Source organism: Centruroides sculpturatus, unplaced genomic scaffold (assembly GCF_000671375.1).
Source record: "Centruroides sculpturatus isolate CEXI.00-Female unplaced genomic scaffold, Cexi_2.0 scaffold240, whole genome shotgun sequence".
Classification (NCBI taxonomy): Eukaryota; Metazoa; Arthropoda; class Arachnida; order Scorpiones; family Buthidae; genus Centruroides; species Centruroides sculpturatus.
The window spans coordinates 415,893-434,258 of record NW_019384461.1 but is presented as its reverse complement, the minus strand read 5'-3'; the positions used below and the strand labels follow the sequence as shown (position 1 = coordinate 434,258).

General features: G+C 28.6%; 2 protein-coding genes across 2 annotated transcripts in view; both read left to right on the top strand.

Moving 5' to 3' along the window:
- LOC111620855 (unconventional myosin-XV-like) overlaps window positions 1-15,127 on the top strand; it is a 31,438-nt gene extending 16,311 nt beyond the window's left edge. Inside the window, 23 exon segments of the mRNA XM_023362855.1 lie at window positions 127-1,843; window positions 6,979-7,148; window positions 7,219-7,354; window positions 7,424-7,545; window positions 7,631-7,746; window positions 7,917-8,010; window positions 8,096-8,146; window positions 8,218-8,338; window positions 8,474-8,580; window positions 8,656-8,784; window positions 8,863-8,963; window positions 9,051-9,198; window positions 9,296-9,368; window positions 9,444-9,520; window positions 9,604-9,686; window positions 9,796-9,926; window positions 11,777-11,871; window positions 12,526-12,700; window positions 12,775-13,004; window positions 13,148-13,212; window positions 13,280-13,419; window positions 14,324-14,559; window positions 14,626-15,127. Of these exon segments, the coding sequence (XP_023218623.1) occupies window positions 127-1,843; window positions 6,979-7,148; window positions 7,219-7,354; window positions 7,424-7,545; window positions 7,631-7,746; window positions 7,917-8,010; window positions 8,096-8,146; window positions 8,218-8,338; window positions 8,474-8,580; window positions 8,656-8,784; window positions 8,863-8,963; window positions 9,051-9,198; window positions 9,296-9,368; window positions 9,444-9,520; window positions 9,604-9,686; window positions 9,796-9,926; window positions 11,777-11,871; window positions 12,526-12,700; window positions 12,775-13,004; window positions 13,148-13,212; window positions 13,280-13,419; window positions 14,324-14,559; window positions 14,626-14,739 (4,431 nt within the window). The 3' untranslated portion in view covers window positions 14,740-15,127.
- On the top strand, window positions 4,426-5,394 carry LOC111620866 (unconventional myosin-XV-like). Its single transcript, XM_023362867.1, has 4 exons — window positions 4,426-4,617; window positions 4,692-4,921; window positions 5,065-5,129; window positions 5,197-5,394. The coding sequence occupies exons 1-4, from the start codon at window positions 4,581-4,583 to the stop codon at window positions 5,342-5,344; spliced, it is 480 nt and encodes a 159-aa protein (XP_023218635.1). The 5' UTR covers window positions 4,426-4,580; the 3' UTR covers window positions 5,345-5,394.
- Window positions 15,128-18,366: the final 3,239 nt, after the last annotated feature.

Here is an 18,366-nt window from a genome sequence, read left to right as displayed (position 1 = left end):
CAGATTTTAATGAGTAACTCATAGATAAATAAATATAATAATAATTACAAAAAACAAAACTATGATATGGAGTGTTTAATTAATGTATATATGTGTTTTATATATATAATATATATTTTTTCCTAGATAAATCCTACCTCGCCTCAACCAAATGAATCGAGCTTATTAACTCAAGCAACACCAATGACTCCAGATAGTGGACCAGCATCTCTCGCATCACCCATTGTACAGTTGCCATCTCAAATTTTACCACATGCATCATCATTTCCTGCTCCAATGTTTTCACCACAACCAAGTTTCGGTTTAGATTCGGCTTTAAGTACACCATTTATACCTTTTACCGGTCTAAATGTAGCACAACCAATACCAGAAGAAAGTGTAATACAAAGTTCCCAAGTAAAAACGCAACATGAAATAATATCACCTCCACCACCCCCAATTCCACAAAAGTCAAGTTTAAAACTTACATCTCAAAATTCTGCTCCAAGAGATGTTTTCAGTGGTGTTCTTAGTGAACTAAAAAATAGAGCCGGGAAAGATGATGTTCCACCGCCAAAATCTCACATTCCTAGAATGCCTGGAATACCACCACCGCCGCCGCCTCCACCACCGCCCCCACCACCACTTTCTCCAGACAGTCAGGAAAAATATACTGATGTGTATGGCCGAGCCAAAACTGTAAGAATCGGAAAATGGAGATGGCCTCCTCCAAGAGATGATAATTCTGCACAGCCAAACAGTTTTATTGAATTTAAAATGAAAAAACAACAAGAGAAACACGATAAAGGAGAAGACAGCTTTTTAAATGGTTCCGAATCTGCAGAATTTGAAGAAATAATTGAAATGGATCAAGTTTATCCCGCTCCAATAACTTCTCAATCGAATGAAAAGCAGCCACAGCCAAAAGTTGTGCAACCAGAGAGATCAACTCTAGAAATTCCTTCAGAAGAAGAGAGAAAACCAATTCCCGGTAGTATTGGAAAATTACGAATTAGCTCTGAAATGAAAGCTAAATTAGAACAGTTAACTATGGATCATAGTATCCGATCTTCTAATAAAGATAGCAGAACCAGAATCAGTGCATTTCCTATGAAAAAGGAGGAACAAGCTGTTAAAAAACTAGAAGAAAATAGGAAGATGCTTTTGGAACAAAAGTTGACTGGTTTTTCAGGAATTGATCAAACCGATACTGCTCCAAAAAATCGTTCCGAAAGACATTTAGAATCTTCCGCTCAAGATGATGGCTTTATATCTGTTGAAACTGCTGTTACAGAAGGATTTCAAGAAAGTGATCAAGAAAAAGATGCGCGTGAGAAGGAACCTTCTTTTGTAGTAGAAAATCTCGTAAAAAGTCAAGTTGAAAAAATGGAAAGGGCTAGCAGAGAAATTCGCGAATTGCGCGAAGAATTGGGACATCCACTAGCCCATCCATCTAGAACTAGCACTCAACAAGGTGAATATGGTCCCTCTAGTTTAACTTCATCGCGATACTTCAGTCATCCCACTATGATCGATAAATCTCTGTATGATCAATCCAGTCAAGCTTCTAAAAGTATCATATACGAAGAAAGCTTAGCATCTTCTCATGGAACTTATAATCATCATTCGGGACTGCCATATCAAAACGACATGAAAACGGCCCAAGCTTTGTACAGTGCCAAGAGTCACATACTTCCACTGCCTCCGTTTGGAATTCCTAAATCTAATGCTCCTTCATCAGTTGCTGCTTCTAGTAGCTATTACGCTCCTAGTACTCCCGTTGTACCTAGGCATCGAGAACCACCACCACCCATAACTGCTTCAAAATTCTTACCTGAAAAGGAGTTCTCTGAAAAAATAGAATGTGAGTATTCCTTTCTCTTTTTATTTTTTAGTTTTAAATCAACATAATGAAATATTTTTTTCCTTTTTAATTATGCTTTTATTACGATTTTCTGAAAATTAATTGTACGTATCGATTTGTTATTACCAATTACGATAGTAGAAGCTCCCGTGAATTTTATTGATGAATTTAAATTTTTAACACGTAGGTAAAAACTTTTCATAATTAAAAGGTAAAACAATTTATCTGCTGTCATTTTTTTACTCTATTTAATTTTTATATATATAATTTCATTAAAATATTCTTGAAATGATTGTTTCAAAAATAGTAACGATCATATGTGATATGAGTCATCAGTGTGTATTACTGCTAAGAAATTTTATAGCCGCGATATAAAATTAATAATAGATCTATTTTTTCGAACATATTTCTCGGCTCTTTCTTCAGGAAGCCTCAACCAACAACAAGTTATTTCAATATGTTCTTTTAATTTCGTTTTATTTGTATTTCTCTCTTTATTTTTAATATATATATCACTTCCTGTTCTGCTACAGAATTTACATAAAATAAAGGCTGGAGTATGTTGTTCTAATTGTTTTTTCTAATTTTCTCTTTCTCACCTATATAAATTTATCTATTTTTACATGTACATGCCAATTTATATACTATACAGTCGACCCCCCNCAGAATGAAGAACGGAAATCGACAGGAAATCTTATCTTAATAGAATTAATGAAATAAAATATTAAACAAAGCTTTATTGTTCGAATATGACATTTCCTGATTATTTAAGCCATGTTAGGAATAAAAATACCGATTATTTTTAGTTCCTTTTATATTTCTTACCTTGATTTATGTACAGTACAATAAGACTCTGAGTTTTATATCTTATCGTTATTTTCTATCAGAAAATAACAAAAAGATATGAAACTCAATCTTAATAAAGAAGTACTGATTGAAATTATTTTGAAAAATTCAGTCCTATATTAATTAACTTTATCATGTAAGGGTTTGTCGAAGTTGAGTGAGCCACATCCGTGTCCGAACGGATGTTACGCCATGTTAAGTCAGGATTTTGACATTGAACGGAAAAAGATTCGCTAATGATTAGTATAAGTTTATTTCTTTGAGATTTTAATTTCATACATGAATAAACATATGAAGGCAAACTTCATTCACGAGATAACAGATTTGAGTAATAAGAATAATTATATATTTAGAAATCTTAAGAATATATTATAACAAATAATTAAAATAATTTTGCGTTGGCGTTATAGTGACATTTTGGCTATAATTTAGAAAGAATTTTGTGAACACAACAGAATTCATGGCGTTTCTTCTTTTTCCAACTAGTTTGACGATAGTACTGTATTTATAAATAAATATTTACTTCAATATTATGCAGTACTTTTGTCTGTTAAATGACTTGGACCCTCAGAGATGTTTAAAATGAACTATAATTTGTATATAGTTCTTTGCACCGACATTTGTAAAATTTGAACACAGTAAAGAACACTGTCTTTACATTAACAGTTCTTATATTCTTATCTCTCTATCCTATGTATTGTAGTATCCACAGAGCCCATTAGCGGGACCGTAGAGGGAGAGATGATGGGAGTCGTGTGTATCTCCAATAAGGTTGGACTTAATGATGATTTTACTCGTTATTAGCATTTTCAATTATATATATATATATAAAACTTATCCCTTTCCCGAAAATTAAGCTTTTTGCCATTTTATAGTAGTTAAAAACATAAAATACAGTAACAGATGGTACCATTAAAATTTTAAATGCTGCCAGGGAAAGTTGAGCAACTCGTTGCTAGTTCATTGACATTTTGGGTTCAGTAGGTCTCAAAACGTCAATATTTGCAAAAAAAAACCGGAAAACCAAATCTGACACGATTCTAATACACGTATTATATACATAATGGCAGGTAAAGTAAAAGGTCGTCGAACCATTCTTAGATCATATTTAAAGAAATTCATCAAAATTCTACTATTGTACATTAACGTAAACAACTGGACATTAGATTTTTTAAATTTGAAACTACAAATCGTATACTAAAAAATTGCTCTCTTATTATCCTATAACACTCACAAATCGGCCGGATGGCCGAGCGGTCAAGGTGACAGCATACGACTCTGGGGGATCCGGGATCGAATCTGGACGTGTCGAGAAATCCCAGGAATTTTTCGGGGGTGGACCGTTCGGATATGTCGAACCCCGTCCCTCACCACCCTGGCCGAACCCAAAATGGGCCGCTAAAAGAAGCCCTCTTAGTGAGAAAAGAATTAAAAAAACATACACAAATTTTACTTTTCGTTCTAATAACAATCAGACTTGATAATCGAATTCTGAGTTTCTTTTTTATATCAGTAATTGGACACTGATATAATAAGATCCTATTACATATAAATTTAGTTTAACGTTCAAACATTATACAACATTTGTGTATTTATATTATAAATTTTACAATATTCGTTCTTTCAATTTTGAGCTTAATTATCTTATCGGTAGTTCCTAGATATTAAAAAGAATGTTCTATATTTTTCATTTGTGTGGTTATTGTTGCATTTACAGTATTTATTTTAATTATGTAATGAAAATGTTTTTTAGGCTGGTCGAAATTCGAAGCGTCAAATCTACAGACTTCCAGGTGGAACTGAAAGAGTAATAAATACTAAATCAACTACAGTAGTTCAAGATGTTATTGAAGAAATATGCAGCATTTTGAGTGTCAGAAAGCAATTGGAAATGGAAGAATTTTCCTTATATTGCATTGTAGAAGGAGGTTGGTTTTCTTGTTGTTTGATAATAATTGTTATAAATTTTGTTTACATTGCTAAATTATTATAATTTTACTAGATCCCTATACAATGCCACTAAACAGAGAAGAATATATATTAGATGTGACTACAGAATTACATAAAAATGGCCATATTTACTACTTAATATTTTGTAGATCTGTCTGGTATTATCCTTTACGTTTAGATAATCAACTTTACATAGAAGTTATCTTTAATCAAGTTGCACCTGACTACTTAGAAGGATTACTTATTATTTTACCAGGGGAGAAATTGCCTGATCATCTGATGGTATTGTAACGTTTCACATTAAACATGTTTTTTGTTTTCTCAAAGTAGTTTCTAATTAATGATTGTGTATAAAAAGTTATATTAAATTTATATATTCTTCTAATAAGAACAAGTAATTATTAGATTAAAATTTTCTTTTTCAGCCTGATATTGCCAAAGTTGCTGCACTTCTTCACAGAGCAGCTGATATGGAGCATATGCCCACAAAGTAAGTTATTAAATATTAAATTTAACATATTTTAAAAAATTAACTGTATTATTTTATATTTTTATAGAGAAGAAGTAAAATATCTTCTTCCCAAGCCAGTATTGAGTGTCAAAGATATTCGGCCAACTCAATGGGTGGAAGCAGTCCAGCAAAATTGGGCAGGCATTACCTCACTGACTACAACTGATTCAAAAGCTCAATGCTTAGGTAAGTGATTTTTTAGTAAAGTGTGGGCATTTTTTAAAGAGCATATTATTTCATTATGGTTATTGTTGCATTTATTGTTGTACATAATGATTTTTGTAATAAAACAATTCACATAGAAAGCTTAATTGCTTCCTATGTGAATTGTTTTCTTACAAAAATTTCATACAGATTATTGTCAAAGTTTTAAATCAAATTTAAGGGGAGAGAAAATCTGTTATTTTATAATGACAATATATCATAGGTAATTTTTGCAAGTAATTATTGTTGCATATCAAGTACAGTAAATTTACAAAGATATGATAAATATTTTATTTTAATAAATGAATTATTTAAAGAATTAAATCATATTATTTTATTATTTAATGTTATTTTTAGAGAAGTGACGATAGTTTAACGTCAATTCTTTTTATTTTTCAAATACTTGACCTTGAGAGACTGGTAATTTATTATTGTGACGTGGGTTCAAATTTTTATGTAATTCAAACACGTGCTTTTTCTCACTTATTCTAATAATTTAACAGAAGAAATCATAAAATATATGTTAAGACGTGTTATGTTCATAAAATTGCTAAATACATTAAAATATAAATTAGTTCGAATAGTCATTATTCACAATAAAGTCTTTCATAAATGATTGTAGGTCTAACCACTTTATATTTGAAAACAATTATATTAATTTAACCTTGTTTTTTGGTACCAGATACTACGCAAACACGTCCTTACAGTAAGTAATATATGCAGTCTGGTTATTATTATAAGTATCAGATATCGATCGATATCATTGTTTTCGTGTACAAAATAATTATATCTAACGTACTGTACATGAAGAGTTATTAGAGGAAGTACTTGGGTAATATAGATTTTAAAAGTTTTTCTAAGTATAATTTTATTGTACTACTTACATATAGAAGTTATTTATGTATAGCATAAATAAGCACAATTATTTTTTAGACCTTCGTATGAAATAACTTAATTCTTTCTTTAGTTCAGTTGAAACTACCTGTCTTCATATAACTATCTCCACGTTCTCGTCTTTCTAATATATTTTATCTTCATTTTGAGATGCTTTAATATTTTTATTATAGAATTGAATAATTATTAAATCATAACTTTTTTATTTAATATTTGGATATTTGTGAGAATGAACTATGAAAATCTATCTTAAACAAACTTCACATTCAACTAACAAAATTAGTTGAAAGAAAGAAAAGTTCTAATATTTATCTAAAATTCTTATTAAATATTTCAAACAAGATATCCCTTTTTTACATTTACATTCTTTACATTGTTTTGTTAACTAAAAATTTTATTTTATTTTAATAACTCAGCTTTCCTATTTTATTTTTCTTAAAAGATTTCTTGGCTATGAAAATCTATCTTAAACAAACTTCACATTCAACTAACAAAATTAGTTGAAAGAAAGAAAAGTTCTAATATTTATCTAAAATTCTTATTAAATATTTCAAACAAGATATCCCTTTTTTACATTTACATTCTTTACATTGTTTTGTTAACTAAAAATTTTATTTTATTTTAATAACTCAGCTTTCCTATTTTATTTTTCTTAAAAGATTTCTTGGAATATATTGCATAAAAATATATTAATACAAAAATGAATAATTTGCATTATAATTTATTTCAGTCGAAGAGAGTTCGGAATTTTTAAATCCTGTAGATACAGCTCCTCCTCCTGTTCTAGATCCTACAGACCAAAAATCTTTAGAGAATATTAAAACTAAATTATTTGCACCAGGCAACGCTCCTTATTTTTCATATACCAAAGTGCGCTGGGAAATTCGTGTGAGAAAAGAAGTAAGTTTATCAATAACGGTAGAATTATTAATTCATTTTAAATTTTATTAAAAAATGTTATGTCTTTAAGGTATTTTCGCCTAACGAAAAATTAGAGACTCCTCTAGCTTTACATCTAGTTTTTTGTCAAGTGGTCCAGGACGGTTTGTCGTCTAATTGTATACGTTTAAACAGAGAAGAAAAGAAGAAATTGAGACAGTTATTAGGTTAGTATATATTACTCTCGTATTTTATAAAATTAAGTATTGTATAAAATAAATAAAATTGTTTTTTAGATGGTTATGGTATTAACAACAACAATCTGCATGGTAGCAATCTTAAATTGGCTATGAAAAGAAATGTCATAGAATTAGCCAAAGATTTCCCTAATTATTTTAGTCGCTTATTCCCAGTTTCTGTAAGTATTAAACGTTTCAGAATAATCATAAATCAATGATGTAGATATTTTATATTAATTTATATGTGAATATGTTCGATTATAGGGAGGACGGAATTTACCAAATGTTCAACTTCTCGGTGTTTCTCATTCTGGAGTACGCTTAGTAAGAAGAGAGAGAGATGCTATATGCGATTATCTTCGAGTTTTAGATACTCTTAGGTAAAATATTTTGATACGTACGCATTCGAGTTTATTTCAAATTGTGTCATTCGAATTTACATTTGCATTTAATGTGGTTGTTGAAGTGTTTTTTACAAATGTAATATTGAATTTATAAATAAATTTATATTAAGTGTAATTTTAAACTAATGATGATTTATTTTCATTAGTTTCGAAGATATTGCAGAGGTTAGTTCGCCAAAAACGAGTACATTACAGATCCTTTTATGTAATGGAGGCTGGATGACTGTTTATTCCCATAAGGTTACTATATTGATTTTTAAAAAAAATATTTTATTGTATAATTATCAAATATTTTGAAAAAAAAATAATAAACACTTATTTGCAGGCTTCACGTATAAAGAAAATGATAGAAAAGTATTGTTATGAATCAGCACAGGTATTTTTTATTTATGAATTTATTTTTAATATTTTTATAATTGGTAAAAATATATTTAAAACATAATTCAGGGTGGACACGAATATGTTCGAGCTGTTGCAGATTATATTACAAGGGAATCAACTTTGCTAAGTTTTAGACAAGGGGATATAATAAGAGTTGTTAAAAACAAAAATCTTCATTTAGATAAAGGTAAATGAAATGGTTTTAAAATTATGAACATCTAATTCACGCCTTTCAAAAGCTTTTAAATACTATTTATTAATAATAAAAAATAATAAAGTTAATATTAATGCTTGAGAGTACATAATGAATTTGCTATTGCAGGTTGGTTTTATGGAGTGTTAGATTCAGGAGAAGCAGGAATATTTCCCTGTGAATACGTATTGCCTTTAGGAAAACATGAAGTTGGTCAAATGGTTACTAATAAAACGGTAAAAATATTGTTTAATATTGCATTAAACCATAAAAATCTAAGTCGATTAAGTATATAATTTTATTTACTGCAGACTTCGTATAGAGAAGAAAAGAAGCAACTGCTTAGAACAAATGAGCGATTTCCGGTAATACAACAGAATGGAGATAGTAGGCACGAAATTCATGATGATTCTGCAAATCAGTGGATCGAAAGCAAACACGTAAAAAAACTTTAAAGACGATGTAACAGTTTTTAAGACAAGTACCATTTATAAATAATAATATTTATATATTTATAGGAATTAATTGAAGATAACAAAAGCGATCAAAATCAGATGAACGATGGAAAATACTCGCTATTACAATTTGCTCTTTATAACTTCCGCGAAAGTGTCGAAAAGTATGTTATTTTAGCTAATAATATTTTATTTAATTTCGACTTTATATAGATAATTTCAAACATAATTTGTGCATGAATCATTATCAGATACGAAATGTTGAGAGATCGAGATGGCTCTTTGAGAGGTTCCATAAAAATGATAGAAAGTTTGAAATCATCCAAGAAAAAAGGTAAAAAAGGAAAAGATTCCGATTGGACTTGGAAAGAATTGGCAGATATGGTGAAATATACTAAGGTAATTATTATATCCTACTGAGTTATTTTTCTATCTTTTTATTGTTCGAATTAAATAAAATCCAATTAAATAAAAATTAAAAATATATAAATTTTAGTCTCCAATCGAAGCTTCATTACTGAAATTCGAATCACCAGAAGCCAACAAGTTGGCTATAGAATGCTTTATTGGTAAGTAATTTATCGATTTAAGATGAATAGCCATGAATATAAATAACGTACTGTACCGTACATTATTAATTTTAGCCATCATGAGATATATGGGAGATTATCCAATGAATAAACAGCAAACAGAAGTAGATTGTGTCTATACCATTTTAGTAGTAAGTCTCTTTTTTGTCAAAATATTAAATATATTTTTATAAAAAATGGAAAATATGTTAAATTTTAACAAATATTTAATTAGAACTGTCACAAACATCTTCAAATGAGGGACGAATTTTATTGTCAAATTATGAAACAAACTACGAATAATAAGAGTACAAAAACGTAAGATATATAGCTTTTTTAATGCAATTAATATAATTGTTATAATTTAATATAAAAGAATTATTTAAAAGCTAAGAATATATTTTAAATAAAGTTTGATTAATTTTAGGGATAGCTGTCAACGTGGTTGGCGATTATTCTCAATTGTTGCAGCTTATTTCGAGTGCTCAGATTCTCTCAAACCATATTTATTTAAGTATTTAGAAACAGCTGCTTACGACAAAAGAAGAGCTTGTCATGGTAAATATCTATCCATTCACTTTCTATTGAATTTCAAAAAATTTCAAGCAATAATATTTCATATTAAAACACCAAAATAAACTTGTATTTATCAGCAAATACTAATAATAAGCGATATAATCGGTATTACAGTATGTAGAAATAGAAAAAAAATTCTTGAAGTACAATCGAAACTCCAACTCTTCTTATTCTCGAAATATTTTATCTTATTGTACGTTTCAGTAATAACCAAATTTCTAAAAGTAAATGAATATTAAAATTCTAATTATGGCTAAACTGCCATCATTAGCATTTTAATCATGGCACCAAGATAAATAAGATTTTAATAAATTCATAATTTAATTCAAGTGGTATCTTGATATTAAACAGTTTTTCACAAACATTTATCATAAAACAATTACAAAATTTATTTTATCAGCAAAAAATAGATAGTAAAATTATTTATCAATTATCAAGTATGTAAATCATATTTTGATACATAATGATTAATATTCTATTTTATAAACATTGAAAACATGTTGATAAAACATATCATAAAATTCCTTTTGTTGAAATAACTGATTAACTAAGTGAATGGAAATACTGGATATTAGATTTTATTATTATCAAACAGTTTGAAAAAAGCTGTCAATTATGAAAATCCAGAAACAAAATATAGATATAAAAACCAATTTTTTCGTGTGGAATGTAAGACTGTTTTAAGAAAGAAAGGTTAAAACTTATTTCATATTATTTCCATAATTCCTTTTCCCAATTTTTATCAAATTAATGTTTATTTGATAATTGTCTGACTGACATTTTAATATTGTCCTTAAATGCTGACATTTTTAAAGCATTGAAAGAAATAAACCATATTTTATTGTTGAGGCTTTTGTTAAACATTAAATAAATGTTAAATATCATATTCTTATTTAATTCTAATCTGAATATGGTGCTACAAAAATATTTTTAAAATAAATAAAAAGTTTACTGTATTGGTCATGTTACTATTAATGAAGAAAATAACAAAAATGAATAAAGCATTGCCAGAAATTTTATTTAAGTATAACTTTCTACAATTGTAAAAAATTACAAGTATTTACAAAACTGTAAGTAATGATTCTTAAATTATGGATAAACTTTAAACATGTAGCACAGATTAAAAAAAAAAGTTTGTGTATTTGATGTCTACTTGACTGTTTATTCTAAATAACCTTACAACAGAGATTATTAAATGAATCATTAGTTATAATCTTATAAGAAATTTTCTGTTAGGATCAAACTACAATATGAAGACTTTGAGATAATTTAGATATTGATAGGATAAATCCAAAAACCAGTTGAAATACAGGAAATTGAAATTAGAAGTACTCAATTGATCCTGTGGAAAATGCAAGTAACAGTTGTAATGTTTTTGTTAGTTTAGATTTCATCTTTATCTCTAAGTTCATAATTTAAAATTACATAGATTATAACAAGAAATAGAGCACGCTAAATATATTTCTTAAATAAATCTTAATAAGCAATTCTATTTAAAATTTGACATGGTTTCACCTGATTTTTCATGAGTAATTGGAGTAAGCATAAAATTCTCTGTTTTCTTGCATATCTTTATTAGCCAACCCCATTGCCAGTTAGTCTGCTTATAATAAACATTTGAGACTTGCCATATTTATTTTCTACATATATTTATTAACAATAAAATGAACATATATGAGATATTGCAGGCAAATGTAGCAAAATGCTTTCTTACAAAAAACTTGAATACTGAAATTTATATTATTTAGTTAATTATAAAAATGTTCAAAAACTAAACTATGGAAATTTGTAAATAATAAATGGAATTAAATACTTTCATCATTTCTTTGTAGGAACAGCAATGGTTTGTTTACAGAATTTGAGAAAAACATTTAAATATGGAGGAAGAAAAAATGTTCCCAGCATAGAAGAAATTGCTGCTATTTCAGTAAGTAAATATTTTTTTAATTAACATTTATTAAACTTATTTTATCACTTACTATAAAATTGTTAAAAATTGGAATAAATTGAAATTTTTAGTAGCCTATAGATTTAAGTATTGTTAATGATAACATTTTTCTAATTATTTTTATTATGCTTTTCATTTGTAAATAATTCAATATAAGCAAATATTACACCTGTTATCTGACAAATAACTAGTAACATTTTAATAAATCTAGAATCATAATTTTTATTTTTTTTATTTAGTTTTCTTGCATTTATTCACTATATATGCATATGTAATGAAAACCATAAACTGTAACATAATACACTGACAAGTTAGTAAATCTACATATGTATAGATTCGTTTTTATATACCATAGTTAATTCATTATTAGAATATTTATTATATTATCGATATTTGTTTTTATATTATTCATATATTTAATCAATATTTAGGATATTAATTCATTATTATCATTATTTTAAATAATGATTTTTGTATTATTATTATTTTTTTAATTTTATTGTAACTAGTGGTCTTGTTGTATCTTTTCTATTATGGTATTCAGTTAATGATATTACTCTATATTTTTCATTTGTGTGGTTATTGTTGCATTTACAGTATTTATTTTAATTATGTAATGAAAATGTTTTTTAGGCTGGTCGAAATTCGAAGCGTCAAATCTACAGACTTCCAGGTGGAACTGAAAGAGTAATAAATACTAAATCAACTACAGTAGTTCAAGATGTTATTGAAGAAATATGCAGCATTTTGAGTGTCAGAAAGCAATTGGAAATGGAAGAATTTTCCTTATATTGCATTGTAGAAGGAGGTTGGTTTTCTTGTTGTTTGATAATAATTGTTATAAATTTTGTTTACATTGCTAAATTATTATAATTTTACTAGATCCCTATACAATGCCACTAAACAGAGAAGAATATATATTAGATGTGACTACAGAATTACATAAAAATGGCCATATTTACTACTTAATATTTTGTAGATCTGTCTGGTATTATCCTTTACGTTTAGATAATCAACTTTACATAGAAGTTATCTTTAATCAAGTTGCACCTGACTACTTAGAAGGATTACTTATTATTTTACCAGGGGAGAAATTGCCTGATCATCTGATGGTATTGTAACGTTTCACATTAAACATGTTTTTTGTTTTCTCAAAGTAGTTTCTAATTAATGATTGTGTATAAAAAGTTATATTAAATTTATATATTCTTCTAATAAGAACAAGTAATTATTAGATTAAAATTTTCTTTTTCAGCCTGATATTGCCAAAGTTGCTGCACTTCTTCACAGAGCAGCTGATATGGAGCATATGCCCACAAAGTAAGTTATTAAATATTAAATTTAACATATTTTAAAAAATTAACTGTATTATTTTATATTTTTATAGAGAAGAAGTAAAATATCTTCTTCCCAAGCCAGTATTGAGTGTCAAAGATATTCGGCCAACTCAATGGGTGGAAGCAGTCCAGCAAAATTGGGCAGGCATTACCTCACTGACTACAACTGATTCAAAAGCTCAATGCTTAGGTAAGTGATTTTTTAGTAAAGTGTGGGCATTTTTTAAAGAGCATATTATTTCATTATGGTTATTGTTGCATTTATTGTTGTACATAATGATTTTTGTAATAAAACAATTCACATAGAAAGCTTAATTGCTTCCTATGTGAATTGTTTTCTTACAAAAATTTCATACAGATTATTGTCAAAGTTTTAAATCAAATTTAAGGGGAGAGAAAATCTGTTATTTTATAATGACAATATATCATAGGTAATTTTTGCAAGTAATTATTGTTGCATATCAAGTACAGTAAATTTACAAAGATATGATAAATATTTTATTTTATTTATGAAAATTGTACAAGTCAATTTTGAATAATAGAGAATATTAAAAACGTAAAAAGATTTGTTTTAAAATCATTTTGTTAAGATTCTTTTTAAAATATTAGATTTATATACAATTTAGTAGCATTTCTTTACTTTTACCTTATTTTTTTTATCTTTGTATCATATTTATATAGTTTTTAGCAAACTGAAAAATTATTTATGATAAAATAGCTTACTTTAACAATTTAAGTTTTAGTGAATATATCCTATTTATTGCTGTTTCAATGAAAATTTCAATTAACAGTTTTTAAACAGTGTAAACAAATATATAATGATCTCAAACAAAGAAGTGATTCAGATGGTATTTGCATTTCTAAGATAAAGAATTGATGTCATTACATTATGTAAAAAATAATAATTGTATACAAGAAAATTTGAAAGTGCTTTAAAAATAAAAAATAATGAATCATTTTTTTAAGTATGTATACTTTACAAAATTTTAGACATTAATATTCAATGTGTATCTATATTATATTTATGATATATATTGTAGCCTTCAAAAATTGTTCAAATATTGGTAAGATAAATGTTAACGAAATTATTTTAGAAAGAATTTTTAAAATATTTTAAATAGCGCACTAATTTTTTATAAATAATTTCATTTAATTAATTTATTACGGTTTATATTTATGATAAACATTTCCTCAGGAAACCGTATGGAAATATCCATTTTCTGAAGTGATATCAACCAGAAAAGTAAGAGCAGAAGATGGAGCATTGTTTTTAGATATGAAATGTGGAAATTTAATGGTGCAAAAAATAACGAGAATCCAAACGGATCAGGTAATTTCTTCTTTCCCAAATAACGTATAATTGTATTTCTATTTAACTATTTTATTTTTTAAACAGGCTCACGAAGTGTCGCGATTAATTCGTCAATACATTAATATCGAACAACGACATCGTGGAATGGGAAAAGATATCCCACAAAATGTTACCCTTTCTCGTCATCTGGATAAGTGAAACCAGCAGAAATTTCAGCTGATGGGAGAAAAAAACCATTGGTTGCCAAATCATACATAAAGACTTTTATTCGATAATATTTATTATTGTTTATACTTAACTAACACATAGCAGTTGAACAGTCGTGATACTTCTTTAGAAGTGAAGTTTTAACCATATCCTGCTGTACGTATTTGTTTGTAAATTTATTTCTTAACAGTTCATTTGCCCAAATATTGTCTTTTTCAACGTTAAGGGAATGGTGCGCGAAAAACTAACGTTGGCCTTATACAGTTTGGATGGTCTCCATCCACGTGCGTATGAACTTGAATTACTTAAGAATGAATTGTAATTAATAATGTGTATATTTTGTTTCAATTTATAAATAAAAAGTTATATTTTTTATGTATTTGTCATATTTTTAAAATTTATTTATAGATCTATTTTACTTTTTAAAGCTATTCAATATATGTATACTATAACATTTACTGTTTGCTCACTTAATCTAATATTGTAAGCATGAATTAGCTTTAAAAATGCTTCGTAAATCAAGTTTTCCAATATTTTTCACAGACTGATCAAGATTAAAATGTTTTAAAATGAATTTCGTGTAGATCATGTTTTCCGGAGAATTAATTTATTTAAACGTTATTTAATGTAAAATATTCATAAGCAAATGCATCGTCTTTTTAATGTTCAAATAATTAGAATTACACCTAGATCGGGTGGCGAACCTTTTTGAGCCCGCATGCCATATAGTAAGCATACTTAGCTTTAGATTTAAATATGTTTATGCATGCCAAAGTTTTAGACTTAGAATAACGATATTTAAATATGTGAATATGTTGTAATTAGAATAAATGTAAAAAAAACTGATTTGAATAAAGGATGATCAGGTGATAAACCGAAAGGATTATTGAAAAAGACATGATAAATCGAAATCGTATGATACGTTACGTGCCAGATGATTTCTCCTTACATGCCACTTTGGGCGCACGTACTGTACCATAGGTTCGGCACCCTTGACTTAGATTATATTTAAAAAAAAAAAAAAACCTGGAATATTCAAGATATTCGAAATAGTAGACATACAAAATTCTATCCATAAAATTTACATATATAAATCGAATAAAAATTCAAGCGCTAAATTGAAAAAATATTCAATTCTCATTAAGCTCAATCTTTGCACAGCTATTATTTAAATATCTATGATAATAGGTATGTAAATTTTAAAGACTTGAAATAGTCTAATTATCATAGATAATTCAAGGAGCATTTATAAATTGTCTATCGATGGCCAAGTTGATAAAACCCACTAAACACTGGTAGTTTGCTGCGACTTCGCGCTTCACGAACGGGCTGGCTGCATGGTGTTTTCAGGGTTTTTTCGGGTGTCTAACATCTAAATAGAAGTCAGTTTTCCATAGAAAGTCCTCCCGGGAGGCATCCTTGGCAGATCGCCCATGTCCATGGTTGACGAATCCCAAACAAAAGAACGAATAAGAATAATGTTAAGCACAATTTACGAAAATTGGTTTTAAAAATACAATATTCTTAATAATGGAATAGTAAATAGACAGTTTAGATTTAGATTATTGAAGCACTAGACAACTTACATTTCGGATCATATTTTTTCAATCAATTACAGTAAATAACCTAGTTTATTTTACGTTTAGCAAGATGTTTAGTGAGATTTAGAAAAATTTAGTAATTAATTTCAAAAAGATATTTAGGAAATATCAAATCACGTTAATTTCTGATTAATGTGTTTAACACTAGCATACTACCGGGTAATTGAAATAGTGTGATAAGTCTCTATTATCTCTACTATAGTATTTGAGAGTTAGTTTCAAGAATTTTCGAGACAAGAACTTTTTATATAGTAATTGAAATTTTCTATTCAATACTGTCTAAAGAGAGATGTAACAGCCGAATTGCAATCAAATCTGATATGGCGGCAGTTTTTAAAAACTATTTCCGCCCTGTGGGCACTAAGAGGGCCTCTATTAACAAGTCCATTATGGGTTCGGCCAGATGGTGAGGGAGGGGCCCGACATATCCTGATAGACCACCCCCGAAAAATTTCTTGGGATTTATCGATCCAGTCTGAATTCGAACCCGGGTCCCCAAAGCAGTAGGCTGCCACCTTGACCGCTCGGCCATCCAGCCTATATGGCGGCATTTCAGGACACGCAAAAGACATTTAAAAACTTTTTTAATGACAAGTGAAACAAAAATTAATACCAAAACTTACCACTAATACTCTTTTGGTGCTGCAAGCATTAAAAAAAGGATTTTTTTTGAATAAGCGCAAGTGTTGCCATCAAGTTCTGGAAATAAAAGTGGTCACAACTGTTAAATGTTATTCTTATCAGTTATCACCTTACAGGAACGTGCATTTCTTAAGTGTCATTGTTTTCATTGAAAAAAATTGTTGATAATGCACTTCAGGAATTTTGCAGTCATAAGAATTTACGCTAAGGATTAACTCCGCAAGCTCAGAAGAATGAGCACTCAATTATAGGAAACTGAAAGTCTGGGAATACAATCTGGTCGAGGGTGCAAACCTATCACTCCATAAGTTAATGAAGATATTATCATAGTGATTAGGCAGTCAACGAATAATGTTGCAACCTCCGGTAGTGCAAGTGCAATGCCATGGCAGTTAGATATATCCTATGCCACAGAATGTAAGACATTGAGAAACTTGTTATCTGTGTAACGTCAACACAATCAGCAGTAGCAATTGTTGTCGCTGACAGAAAAACCGGACTGACCTTTGTATTGACTTTTCTTGACAGAATGGATATGTTGTGTAGTGGCCATGGAAGATCCTGTGAAGTGGCGAGGCACATTTTTCCCTCTATGGAACAGTGAATACCCGTAACTGTCACATTCGGGCTACGGAAAATCTTTATGTTTCCAGTAGATTCCACTGCACTCGCCTAAAGTTGGTTTTGTGTGGATTTACAGCCGATGGAAGAAGAAGGAAGATGCAAGGATAAGATTTATTCTTGGATCTTCCTTCTTCAATGAAGCTAGTTCCAATGGGCTTGGCGGTGTCGATGTGATGCGAAAATGGGCAGGTACTGTTAGAAATTACTACGTAAAAGTGAACGTAAAAAGTGGAAAGTAAAAGAAACTACACGTAAAAGTGCTGTTTGTTGAAATTTTCAAGTTTTATTTATTAGTTATATTCAAATGTAAATACTTATTTATTCAATTGTAATTGATTATACAAATACTTTTTAGTTTGTTTTATTTTACAATGCTGTTTACCCATTTTTTTTGGAATATTAATATCTGATACTAGTTAGTAAATTGGGCCGGTGGTTATGATGTTGCCAGAGTCAAAATCATACTGCCTAGTGCTAGTCGTACCCGACCTGCAATAATAACAATGCTTTGAGTTAATCATTTCATGTAAGATGGAACGCCTCAGCATATCCGACGCAGCATACAAACAGCATACTGGTCCTTATTCAGATTACCTATAAACGTAAATCAATCAATCTAATAAGAATTATTTTAATTAATTGGTCGAGGAAAATATTTACCGGATCTATCAACCACCTGAAAATGGCTTGAGATGTAATTGACCTGTTATATTTTATATTTGTAGTAATTGAAATATAGTGATTAGAAACA